The sequence below is a fragment of the Oncorhynchus tshawytscha genome, linkage group LG09 (assembly GCF_018296145.1).
Source record: "Oncorhynchus tshawytscha isolate Ot180627B linkage group LG09, Otsh_v2.0, whole genome shotgun sequence".
In the NCBI taxonomy this organism is placed as follows: domain Eukaryota; kingdom Metazoa; phylum Chordata; class Actinopteri; order Salmoniformes; family Salmonidae; genus Oncorhynchus; species Oncorhynchus tshawytscha.
Window position 1 is genome coordinate 51,395,867 of NC_056437.1, and position 18,182 is coordinate 51,414,048.

The window sequence follows — 18,182 nt, forward strand, 5'->3', positions numbered from 1 at the left end:
TTGGCCCAGCGCCGTCCGGGTTAGGGGAGGGTTTGGCCGGGGTGCGCCGTCGTTATAACATAACAATTTGTTCTTAACTGACATGCCAGGTTAAATACACTGCTCAAAAAAATAAAGGGAACACTAAAAGAACACATCCTAGATCTGAATGAATTAAATATTCTTATTAAATACTTTTTTCTCTACATAGTTGAATGTGCTGACAACAAAATCACACAAAAATTATCAATGGAAATCAAATTTATCAACCCATGGAGGTCTGGATTTGGAGTCACACTCAAAATTAAAGTGGAAAACCACACTACAGGCTGATCAACTTTGATGTAATGTCCTTAAAACAAGTCAAAATGAGGCTCAGTAGTGTGTGTGGCCTCCATGTGCCTGTATGACCTCCCTACATCACCTGGGCATGCTCCTGATGAGGTGGCGGATGATCTCCTGAGGGATCTCCTCCCAGACCTGGACTAAAGCATCCGCCAACTCCTGGACAGTCTGTGGTGCAACGTAGTGTTGGTGGATGGAGCGAGACATGATGTCCCAGATGTGCTCAATTGGATTCAGGTCAGGGGAACAGGCGGGCCAGTCCATAGCATCAATGCCTTCCTCTTGCAGGAAATGCTGACACACTCCAGCCACATGAGGTCTAGCATAGTCTTGCATTAGGAGTAACCCAGGGCCAACCGCACCAGCATATGGTCTCACAAGGGGTCTGAGGATCTCATCTCGGTACCTAATGGCAGTCAGGCTACCTCTGGCGAGCACATGGAGGGCTGTGCACCCCCCCAAAGAAATGCCATCCCACACCATGACTGACCCACCCACCGCCAAACCGGTCATGCTGGAGGATGTTGCAGGCAGCAGAACGTTCTCCACGGCATCTCCAGACTGTCACGTCTGTCACATGTGCTCAGTGTGAACCTGCTTTCATCTGTGAAGAGCACAGGGCGCCAGTGGCGAATTTGCCAATCTTGGTGTTCTCTGGCAAATGCCAAACGTCCTGCACGGTGTTGGGCTGTAAGCACAACCCCCACCTGTGGATGTCAGGGCCTCATACCACCCTCATGGAGTCCGTTTGAGCAGACACATGCACATTTGTGGCCTGCTGGAGGTCATTTTGCAGGGCTCTGGCAGTGCTCCTCCTGCTCCTCCTTGCACAAAGGCGGAGATAGCGGTCCTGCTGCTGGGTTGTTGCCATCCTACGGCCTTCTCCACGTCTCCTGATGTACTGGCCTGTCTCCTGGTAGCGCCTCCATGCTCTGGACACTATGCTGACAGACACAGCAAACCTTCTTGCCACAGCTCGCATTGATGTGCCATCCTGGATGAGCTTCACTACCTGAGCCACTTGTGTGGGTTGTAGACTCCGTTTCATGCTACCACTAGAGTGAAAGCACCGCCAGCATTCAAAAGTGACCAAAACATCAGCCAGGAAGCATAGGAACTGAGAAGTGGTCTGTGGTTATCACCTGCAGAACCACTCCTTTATTGGGGGTGTCTTGCTAATTGCCTATAATTTCCACCTGTTGTCTATTCCATTTGTACAACAGCATGTGAAATTTATTGTCGATCGGAGTTGATAACTAAGTGGACTGTTTGATGTCACAGAAGGGTGATTGACTTGGAGTTACATTGTGTTGTTTAAGTGTTCCCTTTATTTTTTTGAGCAGTGTACTATATGTATATATATATATATATATATATCACAATTCCTGACATTTAATCCTAGTAAAAATTCCCTATTTTAAGTCAGTTAGGATCACCACTTAAGAATGTGAAAAGTCTGAATAATAGTAGAGAGAATGATTTATTTCAGCTTTTATTTCTTTCATCACGTTCCCAGTGGGTCAGAAGTTTACATACACTCAATTAGTATTTTGGTAGCATTGCCTTTAAATTGTTTAACTTGGGTCAAACGTTTTGGATTGCCTTCCAAAAGCTACCCACAATAAGTTGGGTGAATTTTGGCCCATTCCTCCTGACAGAGCTGGAGTAACTGAGTCAGGTTTGTAGGCCTCCTTGCTCGCACACGCCTTTTCAGTTCTGCTCACGGTTTTGGAGCTTCTTTCTTGCTGAGCGGCCTTTCAAGTTATGTCAATATTGGACTCGTTTTACTGTGAATATAGATACTTTAGTACCCGTTTCCTCCAGCATCTTCACAAGGTCCTTTCCTGCTGTTCCGCACCAAAGTACATTAATCTCTAGGAGACAGAACGCGTCTCCTTCCTGAGCGGTATGGCGGCTGTGTGGTCCCATGGTGTTTATACTTGCGTACTGTTGTTTGTACAGATGAGCGTGGTACCTTCAGAAGTTTGGAAATTGCTCCCAAGGATGAACCAGGCTTGTGAAGGTCTACAAATTTCATTCTGAGGTATTGGCTGATTTATTTTGATTTTCCCATGATGTCAAGCAAAGAGGCACTGAGTTTGAAGGTTGGCCTTGAAATACATCCACAGGTCCACCTCCATGTGACTCAAATTATGTAAAGTAATTTAGCCTATCCAAAGTTTCTAAAGCAGTGACATCCTTTTCTGGAATATTCCAAGCCGTTTAAAGGCACAGTCAACTTAGTGTATGCAAACTTCTGACCCACTGGAATTGTGATACAATAATCTGTATGTAAACAATTGTTGGAAAAATTACTCCAACCTAAGTGTATGTAAACTTCCGACTTCAACTGTATATATTGTTTTTTTTATATGCTTTATATGTCTACACAAGCAACAGTATATACTAGACAAGAATATCTTTCGACTTCCATTGTCTAGCCTAGGCAGCTCTATTTTGGCCGCTGCCCGGCGCCAAGGGGCTGTCTATTACCCATAAGGCACCAGGGCTCTGTGTGCTGCCGTTGGCTGTGTATGTATGAATTATTCCAGGCGTGCAGTCAGAGAGAGGCACACAGACAGTGACAGAGGATCAAATATTCATGTTAACCTAGTTGGGATGAGTCTGATGTGTGACGAGAGGAGCAGGGGCAGAGAGGGAGAGCGGCGGCGGAGAGGGAGAGCGGCGGAGGGGAGAGCGGCGGAGAGCGGCGGAGGAGAGGAGAGCGGAGAGGAGAGGGAGAGCGGCGGAGAGGGAGAGCGGCGGCGGAGAGGGAGAGCGGCGCGGAGAGGGAGAGCGGCGGCAGAGAGGGGAGAGCGGGCAGAGAGGGAGAGCGGCGGAGAGGGAGAGCGGAGAGGGAGAGCGGCGCGAGAGGGAGAGCGGGCAGGGGAGAGCGGCGGCGGAGAGGGAGAGCGGCGCCGGAGAGAGGAGGAGAGAGGGAGAGCGGCGGCGGAGAGGGAGAGCGGCGGCGGAGAGGGGAGAGCGGCGGAGAGGGAGAGCGCGGGAGCGCGGGAGAGGGAGAGCGGAGAGGGAGAGCGCGGCGGAGAGGAAAGAGCGGAGGAGAGAGAGCGGCGGCGGAGAGGGAGAGCGGCGGCGGAGGGAGAGCGGCGGCGGAGGGAGAGCGGCGGAGAGAGGGAGAGCGGCGTCGGAGAGGGAGAGCGCGTCGGAGAGGGAGAGCGCGGGAGAGGAGAGAGCGGCGGCGGAGAGAGGGAGAGGGAGAGCGGCGGGAGAGGGAGAGCAGAGAGGGAGAGCGGGCGGAGGAGAGGGAGCGCGCGGAGAGGGAGAGAGCGGAGAGAGGAGAGCGGCGTCGGAGAGGGAGAGCGGCGTCGGAGAGGGAGAGCGGCGTCGGAGAGGGAGAGCGGCGTCGGAGAGGGAGAGCGGCGCCGGAGAGGGAGCGGCGGCAGAGAGGGAGAGCGGCGGCAGAGAGGGAGAGCGGCGCCGGAGAGGGAGAGCGGCGCCAGAGAGGGAGAGCGGCGTCGGAGAGGGAGAGCGGCGTCGGAGAGGGAGAGCGGCGTCGGAGAGGGAGAGCGGCGTCGGAGAGGGAGAGCGGCGCCGGAGAGGGAGAGCGGCGCCGGAGAGGGAGAGCGGCGCCGGAGAGGGAGAGCGGCGCCAGAGAGGGAGAGCAGCGGCAGAGAGGGCAGACATTTTAACTGACGAGGGCATTTCTGGGAAGGAAGAGGAGGAGGGGATGGGGAGGAAGGAGGAAGCTTAGCAGTCCCTCTGTCTCATTACAATCTAACTCATTTTCAGACCTGAGGGGAACCAACTGGGAAGAGGTTTCACCAAACAACTGATACAGGGTCAGATCATATTTTCCCATTGTGTATCCCTTTAAGGTTAAAAGATAGGATTGGGGTGGGGTAATCTGATCCCAGACCTGTATTTAAGACCACAGTCCAGTGTCTTACCTGCCGTTGAGCTGGATGCGGTCAGCCAGCTTGGAGAGCTGGTCAGGTAGCCTGCGTTGTTTGATGACGCCCTCGGGGCTGACCGACACTTCACAGAGGGAGTAGTTCTCCGGGGCCGCGCTCAGGCCAAACTCGTTGACCACGTGACTGACCACGTCCTTGGCCGTGGTGTCCTTGCTGATGATGATGTAACAGCTCTGCTGGTCAGCCTTGAACACCCGGATCACCTGGTCTGGAATGTCTGACGAGTGGAGGAGAAGAACAGCTTCGAAGACTTAGGATGGACGGAATACCAGAATGCGTCCCAATCGGCACCCTATTCCTTACAGAGCGCACTACGTTTTTGACCAGGACCCAAAGAGCTCTGGTCAAAAAGTAGTGCACTATATAGGAAACATGGTGCCGTTTGGGACGCAGATCTCTTTCATACAGAAGCGTAAATATAGTGACCCAAAATAAGTCTCAGACAACAACAAAAAAGTTTACAATTTCCATGGTAACCCAAAAGTTAAAAATAAGGAAGCAAACCGCCCTCGTGGCTAAGGGATACGCACGCGAGATGCATTTCCCAATATGCCAAAGGGAACAAGCACTTCATACTTTCTCTGCTTGCACATGAACGTGCTTGTGGTCCATTACACACACATCAGCAGGGTAAAACAACGAGACATGAATAGCGGAGGACGATAAGCAGTATGGGTGGGGGGGGATCGCGTGCCTGGGAGCAGTCATGCAGGGAGCCTAATGACTTCAAGAGGGAAACATAAATAAAAAGGAGGAATGGGCTTGGCTGAGAGATGACGGTATCGAACACGGCACAGCTCCCTCCGTGTTTTCCAGGGAGTAGAGTGAAGCATGCTCAACGGACTGTGAGGCACAGCCATTATGGAAGCTATGTGCTCCTTTCTGGCCTCATCTCTCACTATGGCTGAGCCCATAACTAGAAACCCCATTCATTATTCCCATTACAGCAGCAAGATCGGCAGAAACAAATCACAGAGCCACACCAATAACACTGCAGATGAGTCTAAAGACAGTGCAGTGGCTAAGCCATTATCAACCATTTCAACCTACTTAAACTAAAAGGTGGGGGCGATTTGTGCCGAGGGTCTAGAGCAATCATATACCCTCCAATCATATCTAATAATTATCTTTTCACCTCCTTGACAGGACTAATACCGCCCTAAACGAATGAGAACGATTAACAAACCAATTATTTATTGTAACGTGAGAATGATGGCCTCCGCACAGGAAAAGCCCATTTTCCACGGAGAAAAGACTCCTGGCTCTTGGGCGGTTATCTTCGGAAGTTTCTGCTGACGCAACGCTATTAGGGTCCCCCCCCACCACCTAACGCCCCCCAGGCCTGCCAGCTAAGCCTTTTTCCTGTTCCCTCTGTCGCAGAACCACTAGATATAAATCCCACCTAAAGCAACATTAGCAGACAGGGGCAGCGCAACAGGGCTGGGAGGAAAGCACAGGGCCAGACACGGCACGGCATTTTAACACAAAGCTCCTTCAACATAAAAAATAGTCAAACACATTCAGCCATCACGAAGGGATGGGTCCCAATGAGTTGCACTACATTTGACCAGGTCCCATAGGGCTCTTTTCAAATGTAGCACACTATGTAAGGGAACAGTGTGCTATTTGGAACGAGGCCCAAGACCTCCACGCAGAGCCCAACTTAGACGTATGACACAGAGAGACGGAACTCAAAAAGCTCATGAAGGAAGAGGGGAAAAAATGACAGGAGGGGAAACTTGGAAGCATAAACTGAATGTTGCCAAAATGAACACAGCCCCGGTCTTCCACTGAGACTGGGAAGAGAGCACGTAGATACTTACAGTAGAAGCCCACGGCTGGGGAAGCAGACAGAGGAGGAGAGAGAGAGAGAGAGAGAGAGAGAGGGAGTGAACAGTGGTTGGAAACATGGAAGAGAAAGAGAGGACTTTGAACGACAGCTATCCCGTTGTGGGAGGACGGAGAACGTCAGCGGGGCAGAGGGACTTTCACTAAAGCATCTGTTTATAATCAGATCAGTGTACTGGAGAGAGGGAAGGCACAGTGTGTGTCGGACAGAGAACTGGGATCTGAGTCTGCCGCAGTCACACACACACACACACACACACACGCCTTCTTACACCCAAATCAAAGGCCTAGAAGAATAACACCATACTTAACTCCAAACTCCAGTTTCTCTGATCCCCCTCTTAATCTAATTTGAGGCCAGGCTTTGTGAGGGATTACTCCCCACACTGAGAGGGCCGCTTTGAAATGAGTGGATAGGGGGGTCTGCACTTGTCGATGAACATCCCCCTACCTACCCGTCAGTCAGTCAGAGCGCAGTCGGTGGAGAAGAGAAATGGCACTAATAGAAGATGATTCATCTCCTATCTCAGTGGGCTTGGCGGGAGGGGGGTGCGGGGGGGCAGTCCTCTACAGGCCTGCGTGATGTATTGGGGCTGCAGACTGGACCTTCTGACTGCGGGCTACGCTGAATGACAAACGATTGGGGAGGATAAATCAAAAGCATATTCCCCCCTCCACTCTCCTCGGGGAGGCCGCTTAGTTGTTTCAAAAATGATGGGCGCTGAAATCTGTCAGCGTTTAATCCCTTTCATAAGGCTCTAATTCGGTTTCATGTCCGAGCTCTTGAAATGGAAATGCTTGAGACACAGAGGAGTAACGGAACACCGGTGTGTGTGTGTGTCTGTGTGTGTATATGTGTGTGGCGTACTCATAATGATCAATTCTGTGATTAACCCGAGGGCCTGCGGGGCAGAGCAGTGTGAGGAGTTCCTCCAAGCAGGAAGTGCTTTCACTCTCTGTGAGAAGTGTTCCTCTCTGAGTAATTACTGCTGTTTTCCCACCGCACAGCTCCACTGTTACGCCTATTGCCGACATAACACGGTCAGAAGAGGCCCCCGTGCTTGAAAAATGAACAAGGTAAACACTTGTGTAAAGTGCGCCCATCTTCAGTTGGTAATTGTCTCAGTGGAGTAGTGAGCAGTCTTCACTACCCAAGCAGTGATCGCCGTGTGGTGAGCATGAGAGTGAATGGTCAGATGTTGGCCAAGGGGCAGTAAGTGCTTCTGCCTCTGTGTTTTTATCTCACCCTTATTTAACCAAGAAAAGAGAGTGTGTGTGTGTGTGTGTGTCTTTCACCTGCTGGATTGGAGAAGTCCAACACATTAGTGGCTGGCTGCAGCAGGTCAGGGCTGCTGGATGAGAGGCTGCCAGGGATGGGCATGATGGCCACGCTGTGCCTGCACTGCTTAGTGCCCACGATGCTGTCATCCTGAGACTGACCCACGCCACCATCACTGTGGCACAGAGAGACAGAGAGAGGGAGATGAGAGGGGATGTCAGATCGCTTTTACGATAAGGGGCTCGAGTTTTCCCTGGTCAGGAACTCCTGGCCCCGGAGCCATATTCAATCACGCCGCATTCAAACAAACAGTTAAAAGAAGCATTCCTGGTCTTCTTGACATCCCTACAGTGCACTGCAATCACAGCAATCCTTTCATAGGTAGTGATGGATACTTATGGGGTTGGCTGAGATCCATCCATGAAAGATCACATGAATGATGTGGCTGACGAGCAGGGTGCACCGAAACCAAACACAAACCAGGCCCAGGAATGACGATGACAGCCCAGTGAGCACACATACACACAATCAACAAGACACGCACAGACACCCAAACAAACACTATGCATGATGGATGGCAAGGATGAGAAGCCTTTGTACAGACACCGAATAAAGAACAACAAAAAAAAACTTTATGCGTGACATTCAATCTAAGACAGACATTTCAATGGGGCTGGGATGAGAGGTCTGCTCGCCGGGCCTGCCTCTCTGTGAGTATGTCTAGAGTCAACTCTCGAGGGTAAACAGGGACAGGGAGAGACATCAGCATAAAAAAAGGGTCTGATATGCAAATGGGATCCTTTTGACGAATGGTCTCATTACGATTGGGGGATGCGGTGGTGTCTTTGTGGCTGGATGCCACTCCCCTGACGGTGTCAGAACACCAACACACCAACATCAGGCCTCCGGGACACAGCTCTAATTGACTGTTTCCGTACTAAACGGCCCTCGCAGCCGCTGGAGACGGAAGGGGACGTGGCTGACGTGTAAAGCGATATTTCAGCCTAGGCCTAATTTCCCGAATTGGTTCAAATTAGGTTACGGTCAGTAAGAATTTGGTTTATGGTTAAGGTTTTAGGATGCTGGTCAGAAAAGTTGCCCCCCCCCATCCCACAGGTAGACTAAATGATTGACACTTCCAAGGCCCCTCCTCCCCCAAATGACAAACACAGACTGATAGCATGTAACCAACAAAGCCTGCTGCTCCCAGATCCTTTTGTGCGGTCTTGCCAACGGCAATGGTTTGGCGTGACAATGACCATAGGGCTTGACAAGACAGTACAAAGAGACCAGGGACCAGGCTAGCGCGGTTAGCCTAACAACTTACCGTCATAGACACGCCATAAAACCAAGACAACAAATGTCAGACATAATGTACCGACATAGACACACTATAAACAGAACGTAGACATAGACACACTATAAACAGAACGTAGACATAGACACACTATAAACAGAACGTAGACATAGACACACAGAAACATACACGCGTCACAGATAGGAATCCATCATCTGTACTACCGCAGAAAGTCCTAATGCCAATCACATTCCTCAGTGACTTGAGATTCAACCAAACATTTAAACTCTACTTCCTCATACCTCAAAACTCAGTCTTTGCCCTCCGCGACCCAAGGTGATTCAGATGTCTACATTACGCCTAGGTTAGTTACGTGAGCACTTTTCACGCTACTATTATAGGCAAGCACCTTATCATGTTACACCTCGATCCCAATCAAATTCATACATGCCATTTCCTTTAGGCTACGGTGTGTTGCATGCATAAAATGTGGAGCGAAGCACTATGGGATGTGAAGCCGACAAAATGAGAAGAAAGCTGCACATGTAAGCACAAACGAGCGTAGAATCACATCACCCTGAACTCGACAAAATACTTCACCGTATTCTCAAGCTCTACTCTAACCGACCGTGAAGCTGCGGAGAATTCCACAGAGGGGAATAAACAGGTAGGGTAGGAACAGCAGAGAACGTCGACACGTTTAATTCGAGGAGCACTTGAATTTGTTAAGCGCCTCCGTAGCTTTAGGAATGCGTGCAGAGATTCTGAAGGATTTTTGTTTCGCATGAAGATCCCAATGCAGTCCTCCGGCTTTCCGTTAAAAAAAGGTCATTGCTGAATTCATCCCAGCCTACAATGACTGTGTGCGCCCGCGTCAGAAACGGCACCCTATGCCCTACATAGTGCACTGAATGCCCAGGGCACATATAGGGAAAAGGATCCCAATTTGGAACACATGCTGTGTTTTCTCCACGTTGCCAGTGAATGAGGGAACTAAATCACACAACAAGTGTCTTACCCAAAGAGTCCCCTGTGCAGGTGAGGCAGTTAGAGGAGGGACAGAGGACAGTGAAGAGCATGAGAACAACAGAACAAGGCTGCAGTACAGTACAGTGTGCCAGCGGCATGTTAGCACTGAGCAGCAACAACACAGACAGGCAGATAACGAAGAGACGAGGGGCAAGGCCACAGTATCCAGACACTGGACGTTACACACACACACACACACACACACACACACACACACACACACACACACACACACACACACACACACACAGTAGACTCATACAGATGGACATTCATTAAATGTACCTCAGTGGAGGCTGCGGAGGGGAGGACGGCTCATAATAAAGGCTGGAACAGAGCAAACGGAATGGCATCAAACCAGGTGCTTGATACCATTCCAGGGATTCCGCTCCAGCCGTTACCACGAGTCCATCCCCCTGCCAATTAAGGTGCCACCAACCTCCTGTGATGTACCTACACACATCTCAGTCAAACACACATGGGCAGACACAAAAGTAGTGAAACATTTTTTTTCTTCCCTTATTTAGTTGAACCAATCATCATTGACCTAACTGATAACCTCACACTAATCAAATATACTAAAAGTATTGAATATACATTTACACATCCAATATACGCTGAGTGTACAAAACATCGAATGACCAGGTGAATCCAGGTGAAAGCAATGTTCCCTTATTGATGTGACCTGCTAAATCCACTTCAATCAGTGTAGATGAAGGGGAGGAGACAGGTTGAAGAAGGATTTTTAAGCCTCGAGACAAGTAAGACATGGATTGTGTATGTGTGCCCCATTCAGAGGGTGAATGAGCAAGACAACATTTTTAAGTGCCTTTGAACGGGGTATTGCTGTAGGTGGCAGCCGCACCAGTTTAAGTGTTAACTGCAACGCTGCCGAGTTATTCACGCTCAACAGTTTCCCGTGTGTATCAAGAATGGTCCGCCACACAAAGGACACCCAGCCAACCTGACAACTGTGGGAAGCACTGGCGTCAACATGGGCCAGCATCCCTGTGGAACGCTTTTGACACCTTGTCAAGTCCAAGCTCTGACGAATTGAGGCTGTTCTGAGGTTAAAATAGGGTGCAACTCAATATTATATCGTAAATGTTTTGTACACTCAGTGCACATTTACAGGAAACCCACAGGACAGCCCGCTTTGGACAAATGGCTGATATATCTACTTATACACTTTTAAACACAGATAATGAGTATAAGAATGAGAGTTTAAGAGGTTAGATGATACATACCCTGGCTATCCCTTGCAGTCGTCTTGTCAAATCACCACCATTCGTGTCCAGCTCAAACTACCTAGTCTATTGGCTGCCAATGGAATCCCAGTAAATCAACTGGTTGATCAATATATGACCCAGCAGCAAAGCCAGGCAGTCATGTGACTTGCCTACTGTAGAATACTGCAGGGAGTAGCCTACATTTTAAATTATTTTTTTATATATATATTTTATTTTAAATTCATTTAACAAGGCAAGTCAGTAAAGAACAAATTCTTATTTTCAACGACGGCCTAGGAACAGTGGGTTAACTGCCTTGTTCAGGGGAAGAACAACAGATTTTTATACCTCGTCAGCTCGGGGATTCGATCTTGCAACCTTCCCGGTTACTAGTCCAATGCTCTAACCACGAGGCTACCCTGCCGCCACTAGGCTACCTTCCCTGACCTGTCCATCCTCCTGCTTCCACCGCCATCATAAAAGGCACATGACTCAAGTATCACACAAGTGGAATAAAAGATGGAGACCTGTGCTTGCCCTTTGTAAAGGTCTTCACCACTGTTTATTACACTACGTCTGGATCCCAAACGGTTCACCATTCCCCTATGGGCCCTGGTCAAAACAAAACGCGTGGAATAGGGTGCCGATTGGCACACAGCCTAAGTAGAGAGAAGAGGACATGTTCCATCACATCAGCAGCCCGAGGAGTTGACAAGGTAAGGCCAAGCATCAGAAGTGAAGTGATTGACGTCTGAAATCATACACTGACTTCACTACCCCAGCAGGAAGAACAACCACACACAAAGCTGTTGATGACGTTTACCGTGATCGCTAGCTACTAGCATGCGCCGCGGTGAGCCACTACCACGTTCTATCACATTGTCGGTCTATAATAGATAGACGACGAAAGAAGCGTGATGCTCCCCAATCAGTCTCTCTCATCTCCACTCTCTCTAAGTCCCCGCAGAGTAAATGGAATAAAACATGAATGAAAGCGATGTGATTTAGATACAGTTGTTGGTTGGCTATGGCAGACCAATGGCTCAATGATGCTAAACGCTTTCGTGAAATGCAGGGTGATTACACTACGAGCTGACGGAGCAGAGCGTGCGTCGAGGGGGAAAGGCAGAACTTGACGTGAGAGCGTTGCCAACGTCTCCCTGGGCAAGTAACGCGGTTTCGTTCTCACCCTGCACTGAAACAGTACGAATCATAATGAGTCCAATGGAAGGTATGAAATCGGACTAAAATTGCATGTTTATGTTTTTCAAAGAACAGACCCTCCCCCAAAAAAGCTTTTCCTTTAATCTACAATAACTTTAAAAGCTTTTAAGGGTAGAGAGAAAGAGAACGGTCCAGCTGTCGCTGATATGGAGCGAAATCAAAGACGATGACAATGACTCCCTTTTACTTTCAAGCCCAGTGAATACAAAAACAAATACAACACCATTACTCTCCTACCTGAAGGGTTTAGGTGGTAGGATGCTGAAGCGGGTCTTCTCTAGCATCTTCCTGATCTTGTTCCGTCCTCCAGAAACGGTGTTGGCCTTCATCTTCTTGGTGGCCTTGTGGTCTGTGGGGAACTCCATGTCTCCAGGCAGGTCCGGGATGGAGAAGCGGTTGCCCTTCTTCTCCTGGATCTTGGGAATGTGCGGAACGCCATTCTTCTTCTCGTGAACAATCCGGCTTAGCAGCTCTTTGAACACTGGGGAGAGGAGAGGAGGGAAAGTGGGTGAATGGCAAGACGCAGGTCACAGAACTAGGGTTGTAAAATCCTGGTAACATTTGCCAAATTCCCAGAAAGTACGGTTGGAAGACTTGGGAAACTTGAGAAAGTTACAAGCATTTTGCAACTCAACACACAACTGGCCACAGACACAGACACAGGCACTGACCCAGGTACAGACAACTGTTGACATCTGGCATTTTAATCTCAGATGGTCCTGCATCTTTAACGAAAAAAATCCTAGTTATGGTAAGAGGGCAGATTGTACTAACCGAAGATGTTGGTCTTGACTGTGAGGGAGAGGTGTGTGTTGTTCCTCAGAAAGTCCATAGCTTTGATGTAGGAGATGTTCTCAAAGTTCTGACCATTGATCTCCATTATCTGAACGAGGAAAAGACAAGAGAGCTTTGAGTCAAACTGCACTTGTTACTGAAAATACCCACAAAGGGCATCTGAACAGCAATCTAAACCGTATGAAATGGAAGAAAAACGTCGACTTCAAAAAGCAAAAGGCCACACCGTTTATCTTTGACTAGTAAAAGTACAATATAAAAGCAGCACAACACGAGTAAACACTTCTCCTACCTGGTCTCCCCGTTTGAGTCCGGCCTCCGCGGCCTTGCTGCCCCCCTCCACCGACTCCACGAAGATGCCGAAGCCCCTCTCGCTTCCGCCATGCAGGCTGAAGTAGAGCGGGGACTCTCTGGACGGTTTCTGCAGGGTGATCTGCCTCCACTTGGCCTTGGCTGCGCACGCTATGTTCAGCAGCCTCAGGTGACCCTTCATTTTCTAAAAGGAACAGAACAGGCTTCAACACCTACTCACTCACCTGACCTGGGCTAACAGCGAACACATCTGGCTCAACCGCAGAGATGTTACTTCCCACAGACAGAAGCTCCGTACGTCTGTCTGACCACAGAGTGAAACTGAAGGTGTGAGGCTTCAGTTTAGTGACAGCGTGAACACCTATTCATTCTATAGTGCACTACTTTTGACCAGGGCTCATAGTGCTTTGGTCAATAGTAGTGCACTATAAGGGAATGGAGTGCCATTTGGGACGCACCGTTAGTATAGACACAAAATGGGAACGCTGATCTTACTGTGGTTTCCAGCAGCTTCTCGAAGTCTTCAAGGAACCTTGTCATGGCCGGGTCACCTTCAAAGTCGTTGAAATGGTTGTTCACCCATAACAACACTATGCGTGTCACCTGCACAGCAAAACACAAGGCTGTCAAAGCTTAGTCAACTAACTTCATTAGAGAATCCTGTATATTTTCTAAAAAAAAAGAGCAAGCAATCTCCAAACTTCAAACATTCCATTTTAGCAGAGGCTAAAGACACAGTACCGTCAGAAAGATTTCATACCTCTTGACTTGTTCCACACTTTGTTGTGTTACACCCCAAATTCAAAATGGGTTACATATATGTTTTACTCAACAATCTACACACAATACTCCATAATGACAAAGTGAAAACATGTTTCTAGAAATATTAGCAAATGTATTGAACTTGAAATACAGAAATATGTCATTTACATTAAGTATTCACATCCATGGATACTGTGATAATCCAAATCGAGCTAGGGGTGCATACAATTTATGTTGATCATGCTTGAGATTTCACGACAACTTGAATAGAAAGAAAAACACCTGTCTATATAAGATCCTACCGTTGACAGTGCGTGTCAGAGCAGAATCTATACCATGAAGTCAGAGGAACTGTCCGTAGATCTCCCAGAGGGAATTGTGGGAAAGGGTATGAAAACTTTTCTAGAGTGTTGAAAGTTTCCGAGAGTACAGTGGTCTCCATCATTGGGAAGTGGAAAAAATATGGAACTACCCAGACTCCTACCTAGAGATGGCCGTCCGGCCAAACTAAGCAACCGGGCAAAAAGGACCTTGGTCAAGGAGGTAACCAAGAATCAAATGACCACTCTGACAGAACTACAGAGTTCCTTGGCTGAGATGGGAGATCCTCTACAGCACTTCACCAAACTGGGTTTTATGGGAGAGCGGACAGATGGAAGCCACTCCTGAGAAATAGGCACCGTTAGCAAAAAGGCACGTGAAAAGACTGAGATCATAAGGCAAAAGATTTTGTGGTCTGATAAAACAAAAATGTAACTATTTGGCCTGAATGCAAAGCACTACGTCTGGAGAAAACAAGGCACAGCTCAGCACCCATCTAACACCATCCCCACCGTGAAGCATGGCGGTGGCAGCATCATGTTATGGGGATGCATTTCAGCGGCAAGGACTGGGAGAAATACAGGTACATCCTGGATGAGAATCTGCTTCAGAGAGCAAACAACTTTAGACTGGGGTGAAAATGTACATTCTAACAGGACAATGACCGTAAGCATAGATACAAAGCAATGCTGTAATGGCTTCAGAACAAGAATGTGAAAGTCCTTGAGTCGTCCAGCCAAAGCCCAGACTTTAATCCCATTGAAAATCTGTGAAAAGACTTCAAGATTGCTGTTAACTGCCACTCCCCATCTAATTTAACAGAGTTTGTAGAAAATCTGCAAGGAAGAACGGGAGAAAATACACAAATCCAGATGTGCAAAGCTGATAGAGACATACCCAAGACAACTCAAAGCAGTAATCACCGCCAAAGGCGCTTCTACAAAGTACTAACACTCAGGGGAATGAATACTTGATATATCTGTATTTCATTTTCACTAAACTTGCAAACATTTCAAAAAACATGTTTCCACTTTGTCATTATGGGGTATTTGTGTGTAGGTGGGTGAGAGAAAAAAAGATATGAAATCTATTTTGAATTCAGGCTGTAACACAAACATTTTTGGAATAAGTCAAGGGGTATGAATACTTTCTGAATGCACTCTATCATAGGTGAGGTGAGATGACAAAAATGGATTTCTCAGTAATCTTTCTTTGAACTGCAAGAGTCCGGAAATGCAGTGGCTGAAAAAATAAAAATAAGAGTAGCATTGTTCTAATCTAACCACACCGCAGACAGAGCTACAAACAGCGACTCTCTCTTTGAGGGGAAGGGCCCCTTTAAGAGGAAGAATGATTATGCGACAAATGACATCCCAATAAAGACTATTGACAGCACAAGACTAATCTTATGTTAAATCATTTATGCACTATGAGAGTATCTGGACGGGACAAATCCCCCGTACAACAAAGAACGCTGACCTGGCACAAGTTGTATTGATTACTGTGTAGTATACCCACGCCTTCACATAAGGAAGCAGGCACAACGCAAACACGTGCACGCTCACACGCACACACAGTACTGTACACACCGTGTCTCTGAGGCTGTCGACTTTGAACCACTCGAGCAGCTTCTTGCCGACTTCCATGGGGCTGGAGAGGAAGGTGCGGTAGGTGAGGAGGAAGTCTTCGATGTAGGTGGGGTCAACCACCGATGGCTCCTCCACCAGGTGCAATATCAAACGCTCTGGGGTGCCCTGAGTGGACAGACGCACATTAAATCACGACTGCGTTCCAACTCTCAATTCAATCCAATACAATTGTGTAAGTCCCCTCGGCAGCAATAAAGGCAGTATTTTCACTAAGGAGATCAGAGTCATTTTGGATTACTTTAAGAAAAAATGGAATAGGGTGAAAGGGTAGCACTTCAAAGCAAACCTTGTGTGAACAGTCACCTGAAAAGAAGAGATCGCCAAGGAAACCGAGTGTGTTTTTAGGGCAATAGTAATTAAAGTGAGCCGTTTTCAAATGATTGAAAGACAAGAATACAGAAGTGAGGATCAGATCAGCAGCAGGCACCCATCTGTACTGTAGGTGTTTGGGAGAGCGAAGGAGTCTTAGTACAGTATATACATATGAGATGAGTAATGTAGGGTATGTAAACAAAGTGGCATAGTTTAAAGTGGCTAGAGATACATGTATTACATACAGATGCAGTAGATGATAGTCTTAGTACAGTATATACATATGAGATGAGTAATGTAGGGCATGTATGTATTACATACAGATGCAGTAGATGATAGTCTTAGTACAGTATATACATATGAGCTGAGTAATGTAGGGTATGTAAACATTATATTATATTAAGTGGCATTGTCACAGGTAGGTGGTCTCTGCATACATTAAAACCAGACAATTATGACCATTTCAAGATAATTTCTCAGACAAAATTACACCCTAAATCTAGACCTGGACTGATATGTAAACTCAATGGGGGGAAGAAAAAAAAAGGTCACCATTCAGGACTAGGGATGGTCTAATCTGTGTCCGGGAAACAGGCCTTTTAACTCTTCTATTTTGTTCCTCACCTTGATGACGATGTGCCCCTTCCTGGTGCCGCTGCGGTCCAGCTCGCGATGTTCCTTCACCATCACGATCTCTCCCTCCTCCTCCACCTTGTGCGTGTTCTTCTCCACATGGTTGAGGATCCGCCAGTAGTCCTCTTGGGCGATGCACACAAACTGGTCCACAATGACATGGGGACAGCGGGTGAACTTATAGTACAGGAGCCTGGTGCTCCGCACTAGAGCTGGGTACTCAAACAGTAACACGGAAGAACCCCGGGAGCAGGAGAGCGGCATGGCAGGGATGGATGACTGGTGGCTAGTGCTACTGGTCCAGCAATGCTAGTCTACAAGCGAACAGACAAGCTCCACTCCCATGGCAACTAGTCCATCTATGATAGCATACTGTGGCTGGTGTTTACCATCTTGGTCCTGCTACTCTCCCCTAGCTAACGTTCACCTGGCTGAAAGGTCAAGCTACACACCCCTGGCTGGTGTTCACCTTTCTGCCTGCGGCCGTCTCGCTGAGCTGTCGTTCAGGGTGTGAAACTGTGACAGAAAACAACGCTTCTGGTGAAAGAGCTCTTCAAGGAACTAGACATTGTTTGTGTAGAAACTGTGTAGTGACCGAGAGAGCAGCTCAAACCACTTCTCGAGAGGCAGGCTACTTTTACAACTGCTGCCTCCTATCTCTATATTAAGACCTGGTTCCTCTTCTGCATGACTAAGCAACAGCTCTTCAACCTAGCCCTCCTTTGCTTGTGAAAGTCAACACCGTTTCAAAGAGATTAAACACCATCTTAAGTGCTTTACGAATTTTGATTTTTCGTAACATATATGAATTGCAGATGAAAATTTTTTAATTGCAGGACGTGACGTATCATAGAAATGGAATACGTCGTACACAATTGTACTCTATTTTCGGGGACCCATTTTGGCTCTTGGGTGCTACTTTGAAAACTACTGGCTGAAATTATACAAAACCTCTGAAGCATCACTTATATTTACACCATAGATCCCAACACTACGTTTATACCACCCGTCTCTGTACTCGAAAGGAATACAAGAACACCGCCATCTTAATCTTCCGACCCGATTGTCAAAAGGGAATGAAAAATTCCCATTTCATTTCTCGATGAGGCTGCTCCTTGCTCAGTATAATGAGGTTATCATAGCAGACTGACAAGAGGTCTCGACTCGAGTGGCCATTCACAGTGAAATGAAAGTCAGCGCCCCCAAACGGCAACCCTAATCACTATATTTTGTACT

The 18,182-nt window shown here is 47.7% G+C and overlaps 1 protein-coding gene across 7 annotated transcripts in view; it reads right to left on the bottom strand.

Moving 5' to 3' along the window:
• The window catches only part of LOC112258100 (rap guanine nucleotide exchange factor 6-like), a 127,975-nt gene that overhangs the window by 20,578 nt on the left and 89,215 nt on the right, over positions 1-18,182 (bottom strand). For 6 of the 7 annotated variants that reach the window (XM_042327033.1, XM_042327034.1, XM_042327035.1 and 3 more), the window contains 9 exons: positions 16,938-17,090; positions 15,942-16,106; positions 13,765-13,872; positions 13,250-13,453; positions 12,937-13,045; positions 12,400-12,643; positions 7,401-7,558; positions 6,080-6,094; positions 4,233-4,473 (listed from right to left, as the gene is read on the bottom strand). In XM_042327033.1, coding sequence (XP_042182967.1) covers positions 4,233-4,473; positions 6,080-6,094; positions 7,401-7,558; positions 12,400-12,643; positions 12,937-13,045; positions 13,250-13,453; positions 13,765-13,872; positions 15,942-16,106; positions 16,938-17,090 — 1,397 coding nt within the window. The remainder of the gene's footprint in view (positions 1-4,232; positions 4,474-6,079; positions 6,095-7,400; positions 7,559-12,399; positions 12,644-12,936; positions 13,046-13,249; positions 13,454-13,764; positions 13,873-15,941; positions 16,107-16,937; positions 17,091-18,182) is intronic. The other variant, XM_042327032.1, reaches the window with a different exon arrangement.